Source organism: Rhinolophus hipposideros, assembly GCF_964194185.1.
Source record: "Rhinolophus hipposideros genome assembly, chromosome: 14".
Classification (NCBI taxonomy): Eukaryota; Metazoa; Chordata; class Mammalia; order Chiroptera; family Rhinolophidae; genus Rhinolophus; species Rhinolophus hipposideros.
The window spans coordinates 60,915,009-60,930,753 of record NC_138060.1 but is presented as its reverse complement, the minus strand read 5'-3'; the positions used below and the strand labels follow the sequence as shown (position 1 = coordinate 60,930,753).

At 55.7% G+C, this 15,745-nt stretch overlaps 1 protein-coding gene across 2 annotated transcripts; it reads left to right on the top strand.

Moving 5' to 3' along the window:
• The first annotated feature begins 633 nt into the window (after nt 1–633).
• NCKIPSD (NCK interacting protein with SH3 domain) lies at nt 634–10,945 on the top strand. Of its 2 annotated transcripts, XM_081072162.1 has the most exons (13): nt 634–889; nt 3,382–3,491; nt 3,713–3,917; nt 4,111–4,201; nt 4,445–4,932; nt 6,027–6,197; nt 6,359–6,445; nt 6,532–6,670; nt 6,752–6,832; nt 7,034–7,162; nt 7,263–7,355; nt 7,481–7,653; nt 10,044–10,945. In XM_081072162.1, the coding sequence occupies exons 1-13, from the start codon at nt 719–721 to the stop codon at nt 10,245–10,247; spliced, it is 2,142 nt and encodes a 713-aa protein (XP_080928288.1). In that variant the 5' UTR covers nt 634–718; the 3' UTR covers nt 10,248–10,945. The 2 variants fall into 2 exon arrangements, with proteins under 2 accessions (XP_080928288.1, XP_080928289.1); XM_081072163.1 differs by lacking the exon at nt 634–889 and having other exon boundaries at nt 3,384–3,491; nt 3,713–3,924.
• Nucleotides 10,946–15,745: the final 4,800 nt, after the last annotated feature.

Sequence of the window (15,745 nt, the reverse complement as noted above, 5' to 3'; positions counted from 1 at the left end):
AGACGCACGTTAGGAAGAGAGAGGAAGCTAGTGGCAGAAGAGAGGAGGTTGGGTGAGCAGCAAGAGTGGGGGCCCCACCTGGTTTCCGTTTGTACGGCCCCCTCCTCACTCTTGCTCCCTACTGCCCGCCACTGGCGAGGAATGCGGCTGGACGGAGCTGGCACTTGGTGAAGAGGAGTCATAAAACCTAAAAAACACCGAGGAGACCCGGCCTCCGCGGGCGCTTCCAGGTGTCGGAATGGCGAGACCCAACGGGATTACCCTCACGGGGTAGCCGTCCTTACTGTTAGGTCGGGACCCACCCCCTCGGGGTGGCAGGGACGCGCGGGACACAGGCTCTGCCGTTGGACTGCCGGCCGAGCGCTCCTTCGGGAGGTAGGACGGGCCGCAGCACTTGGGCTTGAGCGGAGGAAATGAGGGCCGGATGGGAGAAACTGAGGCTGGGGCCCTGGGGAGGGGACTGGGGCGAGGAGCCAGAGACCTGGAGTTGGAGAGGCCGGGGGCCGAAAGGGCGGCGGACTCTCGAGCCGCTTGGGGCCGCCAGGGGGCGCTGCGCTTGCGTGCGTGGGCCGACACATTGGGGGGCGGGGCTACGGCGGGCGAGCGCGCGCACGCGTCATGTGTCACGGGGCGGGGCGGCCGCGGCGCTCGCGGCCTGGCGACCTGGTTCGGCAGCCCCGGCCGCCTCGCCTGCCCCATCGCGGCCCTGCTCGGCCCCATGTACCGCGCGCTGTACGCGTTCCGCTCGGCGGAGCCCAACGCGCTGGCGTTCGCGGCAGGCGAGACCTTCCTGGTGCTGGAGCGCAGCAGCGCGCACTGGTGGCTGGCGGCGCGGGCGCGCAGTGGCGAGACGGGCTACGTGCCGCCCGCCTACCTGCGCCGCCTGCAGGTGAGTGTGCTCCTCCCGCCGGGCCTCCGTGGACCCCTAAGCTGGGCCCCAGCACGGGCTCGCAGGGCTGACCCCGGAACCCCAGGCCCACCGGGACCTCAGCACATAGGGAGCTTGAGAACCTGACCCTGAGACCGCAGACCCACGAGGACTGGCGCCCCAAGAGCTCGCACCCCCACCTGAGACCAGGCCCTTGACAGCCAACTCTGAGGACGCCAGACCTTCCGAAAGCCTAATTCTGCCATGAGACTCCTTGGGATCCCAGCCCCATTGGGACTGAATAGCTGAACCCGCCTCTGAATAGAGTTCAAGAGTCAGCCCTGAGATCCCAGCCCCAGCGAATTCTGACCAGTTGCCCAGATCCCTGAGACTCCAGACCCTTAACCTTAGGGTCTCCAGGATTCCACTCTGATCTCCTCTCTCGGACCCCCAACTGGAGCCATTGCCTACGCCACTGAGACCTGGCCGCCCTGGACAGCACCTATTTCCCTAGCCACCCTCCATGTCCTCACCCTCTAACTTGGACCCTGGAGCCATAGGCACCCCCATCCCCTCTATGACCCCCCCAAAGCCCTGAGACCTCAGTATCTTTCCCTACCCTGTATTCAGCCACCTTCCAAGCTCTTCCTAAGACCACCCACCCACCTACTTTGAACCAAGGATCTCAGCCCCTGCTGACATTTCCTGGCACTACTTCCCCTACACCCCCCCCCAACCCCCCAAGCCTCAGGTCCTGACTTTTCAGATTTCCTTTCTCAGAAAGTGAGGGAACTCCATCCCTCCTTTTCCTGGAGTGGGGACTGCTCCCATTGTGAGGAAGTGAGACCTCCCCATGGCTCCCGCTGGTCTGACTATGGCCCCATTTCCTTCCAATGGAGGCTGCAGCCCCAGTTCCTGTTTCCCCAGTATGGTCCTGCTGTGGGGGCTGGGTGCAGTGTCTCCAGCTGTTCTATTCTTACCCCAGTGGGAAGGAAGGCCTTGAGTCTCCAAGGCTGGCCTGTGCCAGGTACCCCCGCCCCATCCTGTCCCAGCCCAGTTCAGGACAGAAATAACAGGATAAATTTGGAGCTGTCCTCTGGTTTTACCAGAGGGGATGGGCCCTGGGCCCTGGACCCTCAGCCTGATCCCATCTATCTCGGAGTGCCTGGAGTGACAGTGAGGAGTGCTGGTCATCATGGCTGCTGGGCTGGAGAGAGCATATCAGACCCAGCCTCTTGGCCTGGGTGGCCTCTTGTTGGAGGCCTCTGAGGAAAGTCCCTGCTGCTTCCCCAGGGGCCTGTGAGGCCCCTCCCCAAGCCAGGGCCACTAGGGCTGGCTTTTTGGGGAAGGTAGAGAAGCTGCCGTTTTCTCTGTATTGGTTTCTTTCTGCATATCTCCCTGCCTCAGTCTCCCTAACTCTCTCTGTATCTCTGTGTCATTCTGACTCTCCACCTGTGTGTGTCTTTCTTCCTCCAACTCTCTCCCTGTCTCTGTCTCCGGCTCTCAATTTCTTTCTGCGTTGTCTCCCTCTGCCTATCTCTCCCCGCCCCCCTCTCTCTCTGTCTTTCTTACTTTCTGTGTGTATGGGTGTCTTTCTGTCTCCTGTCTGCCTGCACTCTGGCACACCCGATGCTACCTGCAGGGCTTTGCTAACCTCTGTGTCCATCTGTCTGTCCCCATCAGGGCAGCTTCTCAAATCTGCTCTGGAATGACATCACCTCAGTTCTGAGGCTCCTGTGTAGCCTGATGGACCATGTGTGCCAGGCACTGGGGAGGGGTAAGGCCGGCTGGTTCCACAGCTGCCACCCCGCTACTCCCCACCCCATGCCAGGCAGGCTGGGTAGATTGGACCCCTGAGTTTCTGGGGATGGCAACACAGAATCTGAGGCAGGGGCCAGGCCCCTTTCTCACATCCATCCTTTGCCACAAAGAACCGCTGCTTCCTAGGGCAGGTCTGGAAGATTCCTGGAACAGCTTGAGGAGGGGTAGGGATGAGGGCTGGCAGCAGTGGTGGGGAGAGGAGATCTCTTTGGCCCGTCCTCAGCCACTGAGGCCTGCAGAAGACTCTATGAGGACAGGGCTGTTCTGCAGTGTGACCTTGGTTTTGTGAAGGATCAGCAAGGTCCAGGGTGATTTGTTAAGGGTTCCAGGCAGTAGAGGCTGCCTGCTTGGCAGCTCAGCCTGAGCTGAGTCAAGTCTGGGAATAAAGTAGGTGTGTGCTCCCGGCCTCAAGCCGGGGGTCCCTGGGCTGTGTTTTTGCTCTAGGCCTCTGGATTTCACTATGGGGTGAAATCCTGAGCGGGCACCACTATGCCATGCCCCAGCTCCCCGAGTGACGCAGTTTGAGAACCCCGTTTCATATTCTAGTTCAGCTTTCTGTGTTCACGTCTAGCACTCCAGGCTTCAGCTGTAGTGGTCCTCTGTCTGCCCCGGGCTCCAGCCTGGGCTAGGCCTGGGCTAAGTAGCCTCACTTGGCCCCCAGGTCTACTGTCCCCCCTTCCCCCTCCTCTCAGGGCCTGGAGCAGGATGTCCTCCAAGCCATTGACCGGGCCATTGAGGCCGTGCACAATGCAGCCATGCGGGATGGTGGCAAGTACAGCCTGGAGCAGCGCGGAGTCCTCCAGTGAGTGTGGAGGGCACCCCCCAGTTAGCGTGTGGGTGGGCTCCTTCTGTGGGCACCCGGAGGCACAGAGGGCAGGATTGGCGACGGTGCAGAGTGGAGTGGAGTATGAGGGAGGTGGGGGTGGCCTGGGCTGTGGGAGGCCCAGCATTCCACAGGGCAAGTGTGAGGACTTTGGGAGTTGTGAGGTAACACCCCCAATAATCTCGCTGGCCTTTCATCAGGAAGCTAATCTACCACCGGAAAGAGACTTTGTCCCGCAGGGGCCCCTCCACCTCCAGCCCTGCAGCTATGACCCCGTCCACCAGTGACCACCATCTGGATGCCGCTGCTGCCAGGCAGCCCAATGGGGTGTGTCGAGCTGGGTTCGAGCGGCAGCACAGCCTGCCCAGTTCTGAGTATCTTGGGGCAGACGGAGGCCTCTACCAGGTACATGGTGAGAACATCCTGGGGGAGGGCGTGGATGGGGCCTAAGGCTTTGTCCAGAAGCTCAAAGGGTCCACTCGGGTCAGCGATATAGTGCAGAGCCACAGCCCTGTCCATGCTGGGAGCTCAGGGCCCCAGCCAGGCTGGCTCCCCACATGGCAGCCTGTCCTCTCAGGTCACACTTGTGTCCTCCCAGATCCCACCTCAGCCTCGCCGAGCAGCACCCGCCACACCACCCCCACCTGTGAAGCGCCGAGATCGTGAGGCCCTGGTGGCCTCGGGGAGTGGTGAGAAGGCGGGGTTGGGAGGATGGCAGGGCCCCTGTGCTTGGAATGGTTGTTCTGCTGTGTCAGGGAGTTGGAGGTGCCAGGCTTGGGGGGAACACGGCATATGGTGGGGCAACTGGGGCTCGGCCTGGTAGGGAGGATCTGGCAGAAGAATTAGGTCCTGTACTAGGGTACAGGAGCTCTGGGCTTGGAGGGCTAGGGGCCCCCAGGGGACTGCCCTAGCAGTGTCCACTCTGCCCACAGGCGGCCGCAACACCACGCTCTCCGGGGGCAGTTCTGTGTCCAGTGGCTCCTCAGTCAGCAGCACCTCCCTTGACACGCTCTACACTGGCTCCAGCTCATCTGAGCCAGGCCACAGCTGCTCACCCACCCCCCCACCTGTGCCCCGACGAGGCGCCCATACCACTGTGTCCCAGGCACAGCCCCCTCCCTCCAAGGTGCCAGCCGCTGATTCCCCTACAGAGGAGGTAGCAGATACAACCTCGGCCCCTGATGAGCTGGAGGGCCTGGGCGCGCTGAGTCTCGGAACCGCAGAGGAGAAGGCGGTGGCGGAGACAGCTGTGCCCAAGACCATCGGGGCAGAGCTGATGGAGCTCGTGCGGAGAAACACCGGCCTGAGCCACGAGCTGTGCCGCGTGGCCATTGGCGTGGTGGTGGGCCACATCCAGGCCTCCGTGCCAGCCAGCTCACCTGTCATGGAGCAGGTCCTCCTCTCGCTGGTAGAAGGCAAGGTGAGGGTGGGCAGCAGGGCCAGGGGCCTCCCCATCCTCCGGCCATCCTGCCGCCCCTGCCCCATTCCCACCCTCACACTGTTGTCCAGCCTTTACGTGACAGGTATTTGTTGACCTCCAGCTCTGGGCTTCCATTAAGCTGGGTGCTGGGAAACGTTTGAGCTGATCCCTGAAGGAGAGAGGGAGGAAGATCATGCCAGGCAGGGGCTCAGCCTGGACAAAGAGCATGAGGCAGGACCAAGCTTGGCTCGCAGGAGGAAGTGGGACAAGGCCAGCGTGTCTGGGCCACAGGGAGTGAGGGAGCAAGTGGTGTGGGAGGCAGGTGGCAGGAGAGACCAGATGTGGGTGGCCAAGAGTTCTCTCTGGCTGCAGGGAAGGAATGGACATAGGGCATGAGTGAGGGCAGTGCCTTGCTGACCTTGGCAGTGGAGAGAAATGGGTGCTTCGAGAGCTATGATGGAGGCCTAAGTGCTGACTCAAACGTGAGTGAGGTATGGGCATCTGGGGGTGGGCACTGGTCAGGGAGCAGGATCAGAGGGCAACAAGCCCAGTCTACACAGTGGGGGCCAGAGAGGCCAGGGGACCTCCAGGGCTCCTGCAGCTCGGGTTGGAGGGGGGTGTGTCAGAGTCTCACTCAGGCAGCGACAGTCCATGACTCTCATCATGGAGGATTATCCAGGACTGGGATGACAGGCAAGTTGCTAGAAAACACCTCTCACATGCGTTTTATGCAGAAACCTGTCCCAGGAGGTTATCAGAACTGGGAGGTGGTGGGATTACTTGGAGAGGGAAATAGAACCGGGCTGGTTCCTTTGGAAGCTGTGACATTGAGGGATGGGTCACGGGAACAGGTCTTGTGGGAGCTTAAGGGGGAGCAGTGGGGAGGAGCTGAGAGAAGCCAAGTGTGGCCCCCTTGCAGGTCCTAGGAGGATGCTGACTAGGGGCAGCTCTGGTAGGTGAGGCCAGGGCCCCTTGCCAGATGCCGGCCTAGAGCTCATGCCCATGACCTCGGTGTGGGTTGAGCTCCAGGCCTTGGGGGCTTCCTGGAGATGATGGGCAGGGAGTGTGCTGAGCCATGCCTTGCCCTCCCCCAGGACCTGAGCGCTGCCCTGCCCTCAGGGCAGGTCTGCCATGACCAGCAGCGGCTGGAGGTGATCTTCACAGACCTGGCTCGGCGGAAGGATGATGCCCAGCAGCGCAGCTGGGCCCTGTACGAGGATGAGGGTGTCATCCGTTGCTACCTGGAGGAGCTGCTGCACATTCTGGTGCGGGGCGGGGGCCCACAGCTCTCCCCAGTATCCAGAGCAGCACCCTCACCCTGCACCATCTTCCAGTGCTCAGGAGTCTCCCCTCCCTGTACTTAGTTTACTCACGTGTGGCCGCACGGCTCACACTGAGTGACTTGCACACTTCCTCCTCCCCACAGACTGACGCAGACCCTGAAGTTTGCAAGAAAATGTGCAAGAGAAACGAGTTTGAGTCTGTCTTAGCCTTGGTGGCCTACTACCAAATGGTATGTGCGAGCCAGAGGGGAGGGAGCATGGAAGGACCTGGGTCGATGTGGGAGTTCCAGGCACTGAGCACACGGTCCCCTGCCAGGAGCACCGGGTGTCACTGCGGCTGCTGCTGCTCAAGTGCTTTGGTGCCATGTGCAGCCTGGACGTAGCCATCATCTCCACACTCGTGTCATCTGTGCTGCCTGTGGAGCTGGCACGGGACATGCAGACAGACACGCAGGGTGAGGCGAGGGGAGCTTTCTGCCCTCTGGGGGGGTTCCCACCATCCTGAGGGGCTCTGACTGCCTGCCTTGCCCCCCCAGACCACCAGAAACTCTGTTATTCCGCTCTCATCCTGGCCATGGTCTTCTCCATGGGGGAGGCAGTGCCGTATGCGCACTATGGTAAGAAGGCTGGTTGCTGACCAGCTTACTGTGGGGAGTGCAGAGCCAGCTGGAGCTGGGACTGTGGCCTGAGGGCCTGGGGACCCACTGGCCGTAGCCTGATGAGGACTGGGTGTCTCCAGGGCTCACAGAAACCCCGGGAGGCTGGGTGGTGTGGGGGAGGGGAGCGGGGCTGCAGACCTCTGTGTGCCCCTCTCCCAGAGCACCTGGGCACACCCTTCGCCCAGTTTCTGCTGAGCATCGTGGAGGACGGGCTGCCTTTGGACACCACAGAGCAGCTACCGGATCTGTGCATGAATCTGCTTCTGGCTCTCAACTTGCACCTGCCAGGTGGGGTTGGGGGTGGGGCCCGGCTGGGAGGTGGCTGACCAGCTGGGGGCTCTCCAGGCTTAGCACCTGTGCTCTCGCCTCCACCCATGTCCTTCCTCAGCCCCCGACCAGAACGTCATCATGGCCGCCCTGAGCAAGCACACCAATGTCAAGATCTTCTCCGAGAAGCTGCTCCTGCTCCTGAACAGAGGGGGTGAGGGCCCCGGAATCTGGGGGTGCCACTTCGCTGTCCTGTGACTCCATGGCCCCCATTCCTCCCGGGGGTGGCTCTGGGGCCCCTCTGAGGACTGCCCTGAGGCCTCTTGCCCCGCCTCCTAGATGACCCAGTGCGCATCTTCAAGCACGAGCCGCAGCCGCCACACTCCATCCTCAAGTTCCTGCAGGATGTGTTTGCCAGCCCCAGCACGGCTGCCATCTTCTACCACACGGACATGATGGTGCTCATAGACATCACCGTGCGGCACATCGCGGACCTGTCGCCTGGAGACAAGGTGCTTGGAGGTGGCTACGGCGGGGACGGTAGCTGCGTAGCAACTGAAACGAAGTGGGGGGACATGACACTGGAGATGAGGGATGGGGACGCTGCTGGAGCCAGGTGTGGGAGGCCGCGCAGGAGCTGTGATGGGTGTGCCAGGACCCAAAGGAGCCACTGTGAGGCCATGTGGAGGTGGGCTGTCTGGAGGGAGCAGTGGGGGGTGAGGGAAGAGCAAGGGGGGGTGGAGCTGCAGCACGAGGAAGGGGGTGTGACATGATGCGCATCCCAGACGGAATGGTGACCATGGGAGCGAGCACAACAGAAGCTGAGCCCAGTGAGGAAGCAGCCGCGGCTGTCAGGGCCGGACGCGGTGGGGGAAGGGCCCCACGTGGGTGTGTTGGGAGTGGGTCTGGCAGAGCTCGCTGCCACATCTGTCTGAGCAACCAGGTGGATGAGGAACAGATTGCCGAGGTGGGGAGGAGCCTTTGGGAAAGACAGAGTTGTGTTTTGATGTGTCACGGTTAAGAAGATGCCTGCTAGACATCCAGGTACAGAGGACGGCAGGGAGGCAGCGGGGTAGGAGTCGAGACTGGAGAGACACGCTTTGGGGTTGTCTGTGCATTGATGTGGTAGGAAGCCTGTGACAGCGCGATCACCTAGGGAACGGGAATGGGCGGGTCAGAAGGAAGCTCAGACCTCAGTCCGGTGCCCAGTACAGCAAGTAGGGAGAAACCCAGGAGGAAAACCAAGCGAACAGGAGCCCAAAGCCATGTGTTTAGAGGAGGAGAGAGATGAGTCATCTTCACAGTTAGGAGCCTGAGTAAGATGAGGGCTGAGAATTGGCCATTGGTTGTGCCACACAGAGGTCAGTGGTGACTGACATGTCACGTCTGGAATGGAAGCAAGAGAGTCTGAGTGGAAAGATTAGGAGAGAATTTGAAGTTGGAAGGGAGTTAAACTAGATGGGGGTTGGAAGAAGTCAATGGAGACAACTCTTGTGAGTTTCTGTGAAGCAGAGCAGAAAAAGGGGGGTTGCTGGACGGAGACATGGGGTTAGGGAGAGTGTTTTAAAGGTGGGAGATGAAGATGCACGTCTCTGAGCCAGAGGGGACGATCCAGTAAGCGTGGAGAAGGGGCCATGTGTTGCGGAGAGGGGGCCATGGCCGAAAGCAAGGAGATGAGGCAGTGGGGGGAGGGTTCAGGCCCACATGTCAGGGGATTGCCCCTGGCAGGAGCCAGGGCAGTTCATTCCGGTAGGAACAGAGAAGATGCAGATGCCGAGAGAAGACGGGGCTTTCGGGAAGATCGCTTGTTTTCACCATGAAGCAAAAGGCCAGCTGACCAGGCAGTCTAGGTTTAGAAAACAGAGAAGGTGGGCAGTGGTGCTTCATGGGGCAGCGAACAGAACCAAGAAAGTGGCGGTAGTCCCAGGCAGTGGCCGTCTGTCCGGCGGAGGTCTGTGGTAGGAAATGAGGTTGAGGCCTGCACGTGGCTCTGCAGGTGTCTGCTGTTTGGACACCAGCGTTTCATTTGCAGGCGCTTAGGTCTGACCAGGGCTGGGAGTCAGTAGGGCAATGCTACCTAACACTGGTTTTGGTATTGTCTCCTCTAATCAAAGGTAAAGAGAGAAATGAGGGCTAGGGAGGGGGACAGACCAAGAGAAAATGCTGGGGTCAGGTCAGGGATTGGGGGGTCTGAGTGAGGGCAAGGAGCAGCTTGGGTGTCTGAGTGGAGGGCTGTTGGAGCTCTTTAACCTGAGGTGCTGGGAGGGAGAGTTGGGGCAGGGGGGATTGGAGATGGATTCAGGGCATATGTAGAAGGTAAGATAATGGGCAGGTCTCGGTGATGGGTTGAGCTTGGGGTGTGGGAGAGACTAATCCAAAAGGACACCTTCATGAGAAAGCCTTCCGCTTTGGGAAGATGGGGAAGGTTATGAGTGATGGTGGACATAGGGGTTTGAGGTCGGAGCTATGCAGGAAGTGGCAAGTGGGTGGCTGCTGATTCTCACCTGGGGCTCACAGGAGAGGTCTAGGCCGGGGGTATGAGTGCGGGTCGCGTTAGAAGCAATGGGTGCGAATGAGATCTTCCAGGGTGAGAAGCAGAGGGCCTGTGACTACAGACTGGCACCGCAAGGGCCAGCATTAAAGGAGCCTGAGGCTCCTCTCTCCTTGCCAACTCTCTGAGCTAGGACTTCCTCGGGCCAGCTGCACTCTGGGACTGACTACATCTGGGCTGATTCATTCATTCATTTACTTACTTACTTGACAACTATCAAAGGTCTGGTGTGTGCCAAGTACATTCTGGGTGTGGGGGACGCGACCCAGACCTTCGCTGGTGTGAGCTGGTTTGTGTGGCTGCCGTGAGGCAGTGGTGGCCTGTCCCTGAGCTTGCCTGCTCTTCCCCCAGCTGCGCATGGAGTACCTCTCGCTGATGCACGCCGTGGTCCGCTCCACGCCCTACCTACAGCACCGCCACCGGCTCCCTGACCTGCAGGCCACGCTGCGGCGCATCCTGAACGAGGAGGACGCCTCACCCCAGTGCCAGATGGATCGCATGATTGTCCGAGAGATGTGCAAGGAGTTCCCGGAGCTGGGCGAGGCCCCCAGCTAGCACCTTCCTTTCCTCCTTTCCCTGCAGCCCTGGGCAGGGTGCAGGGGCCTTGGGGTTTGGCCCTAAGAATGTTTTGCACTGACAGCGTGTGTGGGGGTGGGAGATGGAAGGGACTTGAGCAGGGCCCCCCACCTGAAGTAGGGCTAATGCCAGGGGCCAAGTACAGGATTGGGGACCACATTCTGGGAGCGATGCTGGGGCACTGGGAATGTATGATGTGAAGCCCCTCCATCTCTCAGTAGCTGCTTCTTCAGCATGTCTCCCTGTCCCCCATGTACACACGCGCACTCAGAGCCCGGCTGCTGCTCCAGATGGGGGCCAGAGCCCCCACCCCCACCCTGCCTGGTCTGTGTCCTGGGCCTCACCGAGCCATGTCCTTGGGGTGAGGGGAGACCCCCCGCCAGCTCTGTTCTTTGCCTTAGCTTTGCAGTGTGTGCTGCTCGTGTGCTCCCCCAGCCCTCGTGGGGGTTGCTGCCCCCTCACTCCCACCCCCAGGGGTCTTGGCCAAGCTGCTGCTTTGAAAGCAGAATCTTGGAGGCAGGCCAGCCTATCCTTGAGCCTCTCAGAATGGGGTGGTGGCACTGAGAAAGCCCATGACAGAAATCTATTTTCTCTGTAAAAATGTAGACTGAAAAGCCATGTGTATTTTCCTATGTGCTGCAGCTCACCTTTGGAAATAAATCACAGGCCTCTGGGAAGGCTTCCCTGTGTGGTCCTGGGCAGTGATGGGAGACAGTGGCAGGGGCACTGGGGCTTCAGGACCTCATCACTAGCTTGTCCTGGTCTCCATCCGTGGGGGTGATGGTCCCCAACAGGCCTCCTTCAGGGTCCCTGGAGTCCTGCTCCAGCCTCTCTTCCCTGAGTTCCCACTTCTGGGCCACAGCCAACAAGTGCCCTTTCATCCATTTGCAAGTGACTGCCCTTCCACACTTCACTTAAAAATCTTTGCCTTGAATGCCCTCTCCCCACCCCCAACGAAACCCTACCCAACGCTGGCCTCAGAATGCGGCTCAGCTTCCCTTCCTCACTTGTCAGGGGGCCCAGCAAGCTCTCCTCATTTTGCTTCAGCAGAAATTTGATAATTACGTAGGGCATGAAGATTCAACAAGTGTGGGGTTAGATTTGCACTGCTGTTTGAGAGGAAATTAGGGGCCATTTGGCAAAAACTTCATTTTCCTTGAGGGCTCCCAAGTTAAAAGCTCTCACCATAAGTGGGGAGGAGAGTACAGAACCCTCTGGCAGACACCAGAGTGGTTTTCATCAGTTCCCTGTATTTTTTTATTTTTTTTTAATTGGGGATTATTGGGGAACTGTGTGTTTTTCCAGGACCCATCAGCTCCATGTCAAGTCATTGTTTTCAGTCTAGTTGTGGAGGGCGCAGCTCACTGGTCCATGTGGGAATCGAACCGGCGATCTTGGTGTTACGAGCACTGTGCTCTAACCACTAAGCAAACCAGACACCCAGTTCCCTTTATTTTTTATCCAAGATGATTCTTGTCACAATTCCACACATCCAGAGTCGGTACTGTGACTTCGGTCATGACTTCCTTTCTCATTAGGATGCTGAAGATGGGGCTATTAGTTTCCCAACAAGACTAATGCAGTGAAGCAACAAGAGGCCAGGGCTAGGGATGGGGTCCCCAGGAAACTGGTCCTTAGGAAGCGGAGGCAGGAACACATGCCAGGGAACCCATGGGAACAAAGCCCAGAAGACTGATGGGGAGGTGTCCATCCTTAACTGTTGACTCTTTCAGAAAGTTAACCACACAGCCCCACCTGGAGGACGGGCTGACAAAATGGCCCTGGTAAAGCTCCCAGTAGTACAATCTGGTCACCCTCCATCCTGGAGGCATTCCACCTCCCTTTTGCATTTAGAATCAATGAAACACTTCAAGTCACGGTTCCTTTCTCATTGGAGTGCTGATGTCAGAGAAACTCAATTCTGAGAAACTAGTTCAGAGGAAAGCACAGACCCTCGGGAAGCTGAGGTAGGAATATTTACAGCCTCTGGGCCTTCTCTGTTCCCTGTGATGATGCCTACGCCAACCCCGTGGGAAGAGTAGGGTTCTGCTGTTCCATCTGTCCCAGGGCTGGCACCTATGATGAAGAGTGTGGCCCCTTTGACAGGAGCACCAGAAGCTGCTGCCCGCTTCCACACAATTGTCCCAGGGGCACTTGCTCATGTTTGTAAAGCATGCAGGAGCCCCAGCTATCAAAGTTAAATAAATGCTGGCCCCTGAGAGCAAACACATTCTCAGGGGGGCCAGAACTCCAGGACCCCCTCAGCAATCACCTTGATGATGGTCTCACAACACAAGATTACAACCACAATCTGGGAAAAGAATTAGCCAGAGAACTCAGGGGACACCTTGGAATGACAGTAGGTGTGGGATGTGTCTAGGCAGGAGAAAAGGCAGAGAACTGAGCCACTCAAAGGGGAGTATTTGGGTGGGGTTAAAAAAAACTCAAGAACTTTTGAGGGGCAATGAGGGCTGGGGTTTGGGCTGACCTCTGGACTAGAAATGGGTGCTGGCACCATGTCTGTGGAACATGCCCCAGTGACCACAGGCTGCACATGCATACAGCAACTCCAGGTAAGGGGCTGGGTGAAGATCACCTGCCTGCCCAGGTCCCAAAACATACAGAATGAGAATCTGACTAGGTGGGGACGATCGTTTTTCTCTTGTTTTTATGGAAGAATCACACTGAAAAGTAGAGTATACAGAGAGTACAGCTTCATGAATTATGAAATAGAATGCTGATATAACCATCTATTATAAGAAATAATAGAACACCATCAATCCCCAAAGTCCACTTGTGCACCCCCTTTTACTCCCCAACTCCCTCCTCCTCTCAGGCCACGTACCTAAAGGTAATGACAGATAAATTTTGCCTCATTTTGAACTTTGTATAAGTGAAATCATAAACTCTTGTATCTGGCTTTTTCAGTCACCATTAAGTTTTTGAGATTAATCTGTGTCATAGTACGTGGTTGCAGTTCTTTCATTCCCAATGTTGTAGGGGACATACCAATTTTAGTTTATCCACTGTTTAGTTTCCAATTTTAGTTTATCCACTGTTGATGCTTTCAGTTGTTTCCAATTTTTGTCTTATGCGTAGTGCTGTCAGTAACATTGTTATACATGTCACTTTTTGCACATATGCATTATATTGGGAGGTATGTTCTCAAGAGTATAATCGCAGGGTCACAGGCAGATACTGCCAAAGTTTTCCAAAGTAATTGTACCAACATACACTCCAGTAGTGTCAGAGTTCCAGCTCCTCCATATCTTCCCCAAAACTTGGTCATTTTTATTTCAGTCATTCTGATATAATATTTATTTTTGAATTTGTATTTCCCTGATAACTAAAGATGTTGAGCACCTTTTCATTGGTTCACCATCTATTTGGATCTTCTCTTTTGTACAGTGCTTGTTCAAGCCCATTCATCTGCTTTTTATCTTTTATGGACTTGTAGTATGTATTCAGGATATGAGTCCTTAGGTTGTATACCTTACAATATCTTCTCTCATTTTTAACGTTATCTTTTGATGAAAGGAAGTTCTTAATTGTAATGTAATCCAGCCTTTCAGTATTTTGTGTTATGATGACTGCATTTATTTCCTGTTAAAAAAACTGTTGCTTAAGTCATTTAGAGCTTCTGTATTTTCTTCAAAAAGCTCTTTCCTATTCAGAGGTAAAAATCTATCTGGAATTGAGTATGTGGGTAGTATGAAGGAGGGGCCTCATTTCATTTTTTCTACATAGATATGTAACTGACCCAGCACCATTTATTGAAAAACCCATCCCTTCCTCATATTGGCTTTTAAGAGCCCATCCTTGTCAAAATTCAAGTCTCCACACATCTTTAGGCCTCTCTCTAGATTTTATTCCATTTGTCTGTTTATTCTCACACCAGCACCAGACAGTCTTAGGTTTTGTAGCTTTCTTGATATCAGAGGAAGTTGTCATACTTTGATTTTCTTCAAGACTGTCTTGGGTATTCCTAGCCCTCAGATATTTTAGAATCTAGTTTGTCAGTGCGTGAACACACACTATGTTATATATATATATATATATATATATATATATATATATATATATATATGGATTGTTATTGGAGTTGCATTGAATATCAATTTAGGAACAATTGGCATCTTTACAATACTGAATCTTCCAACATTTGAACATAGTTTTTCACTTCATTTATGCCTTTATTCTTTCAATTAGTGTGTGTGTGTGTGTGTGTGTGTGTGTGTGTGTAGAATCATTGCACATCTTTCATTAGGTTTATTCCTGGCTTTTTATGTTACTTGACACTATTGTAAAATGGCATCATTTAAAAATTTTTCATTTTCTAGCTGTTGCTGATATATACAATTACAACTGCTTTGTTATATATTGACCTTGTGTGTCCAGTGACTGCTAAAGTAACTCAACAACTTATCTGTAGGTACTTTTGGATTTTTTTACATCCTGTTGTCTGAGTATGAGTTATATATTTTTCCCTTTCCAAACCTCATACCTTTTTTTTTTAATTTAGCCCTCCTATATAAATATTTAGGCTGCAGTCATGAGTGTAGAATGTTTTTCTCTAGCAATGCTCTGCTGCTCCAGAGGTGAGGGATTCACAAATAGTCTGTTTTAAATGGGATTAGAGTTTAGCCCAGCATGTTTGTCCAGGAAGAGTAGGGCAGGAGAGTTGTGAAAGGACTGGATTCTGTAAGGCTAGTGGTAAGGGCAAGGAACCGAGGAAGTGATGAATGATGGATTAGAGATCTCAGTAAGATCAAGCCACTGTTGGATAATTGAGATGGATGGGTTGGCCATATCTTCTGGCCTGCTCTCCCAGCAATGTACCCCTGACTGGGAGGAAGGAGGGAGTAAACACAGGGTAGGGAGGACAACGCAGGAGGAAAGAGGCCTAGATGTCCTGGAGGGCAGTTTCTGCCAAGACTTTGCCCTCTGGTCTTCTGTTCTGCTCTTCACCTGCCCCATAGCAACCTCAAATCTAGGTCTCTGGGCCCTGGGTGAACCCCCTAGCTTGGAGCTGATGAGAAGAGACTGAAGATGAACCATGTAGGGGTCTTGCTATGTTCCTAGGAGGTAGGGGCAAGGCTGGACATGGAGGAACTCTCAACAATACTTGGGTTTGTCTTCACAGGGGGCATTGGAAGCTGCCACTGGGGGTGAGGCATAGAGGTGAGTGCAAATGGGAAGGGAGAGCCATGGGAGGACAGCGGTGAAGGCAGGAACAGCAGGAAGCCAGAGAGAACCATCTGCAGTAGCAAGTCAGGGGTGTCAAGGAGAGGTCTCCGTCTTGTCTGTGCACGGAGCACAGTTGAGGCCGGTGCTAGCCCTAGTGGAGAGAGCAGAGTTTGATTTCCTCCGGCCATGGTCCCTTCACGTCTCTGCACATTTGCCCACAGAGCCTCCAGGACCTAGGATACCTCCTCTAGGCCATTCAATGCTCCACTCAGGCATCTTCTGCGGGAAGC

Excerpts from the sequence above, each read along its gene's own strand:
- NCKIPSD (XM_081072162.1), top strand. The coding sequence starts at position 719 with ATGTACCGCGCGCTGTACGCGTTCCGCTCGGCGGAGCCCAACGCGCTG. Across the intron at positions 3,918-4,110 it reads CAGACGGAGGCCTCTACCAG|ATCCCACCTCAGCCTCGCCG; the intron begins GTACATGGTGAG and ends GTGTCCTCCCAG. Across the intron at positions 4,202-4,444 it reads CCTGGTGGCCTCGGGGAGTG|GCGGCCGCAACACCACGCTC; the intron begins GTGAGAAGGCGG and ends CTCTGCCCACAG.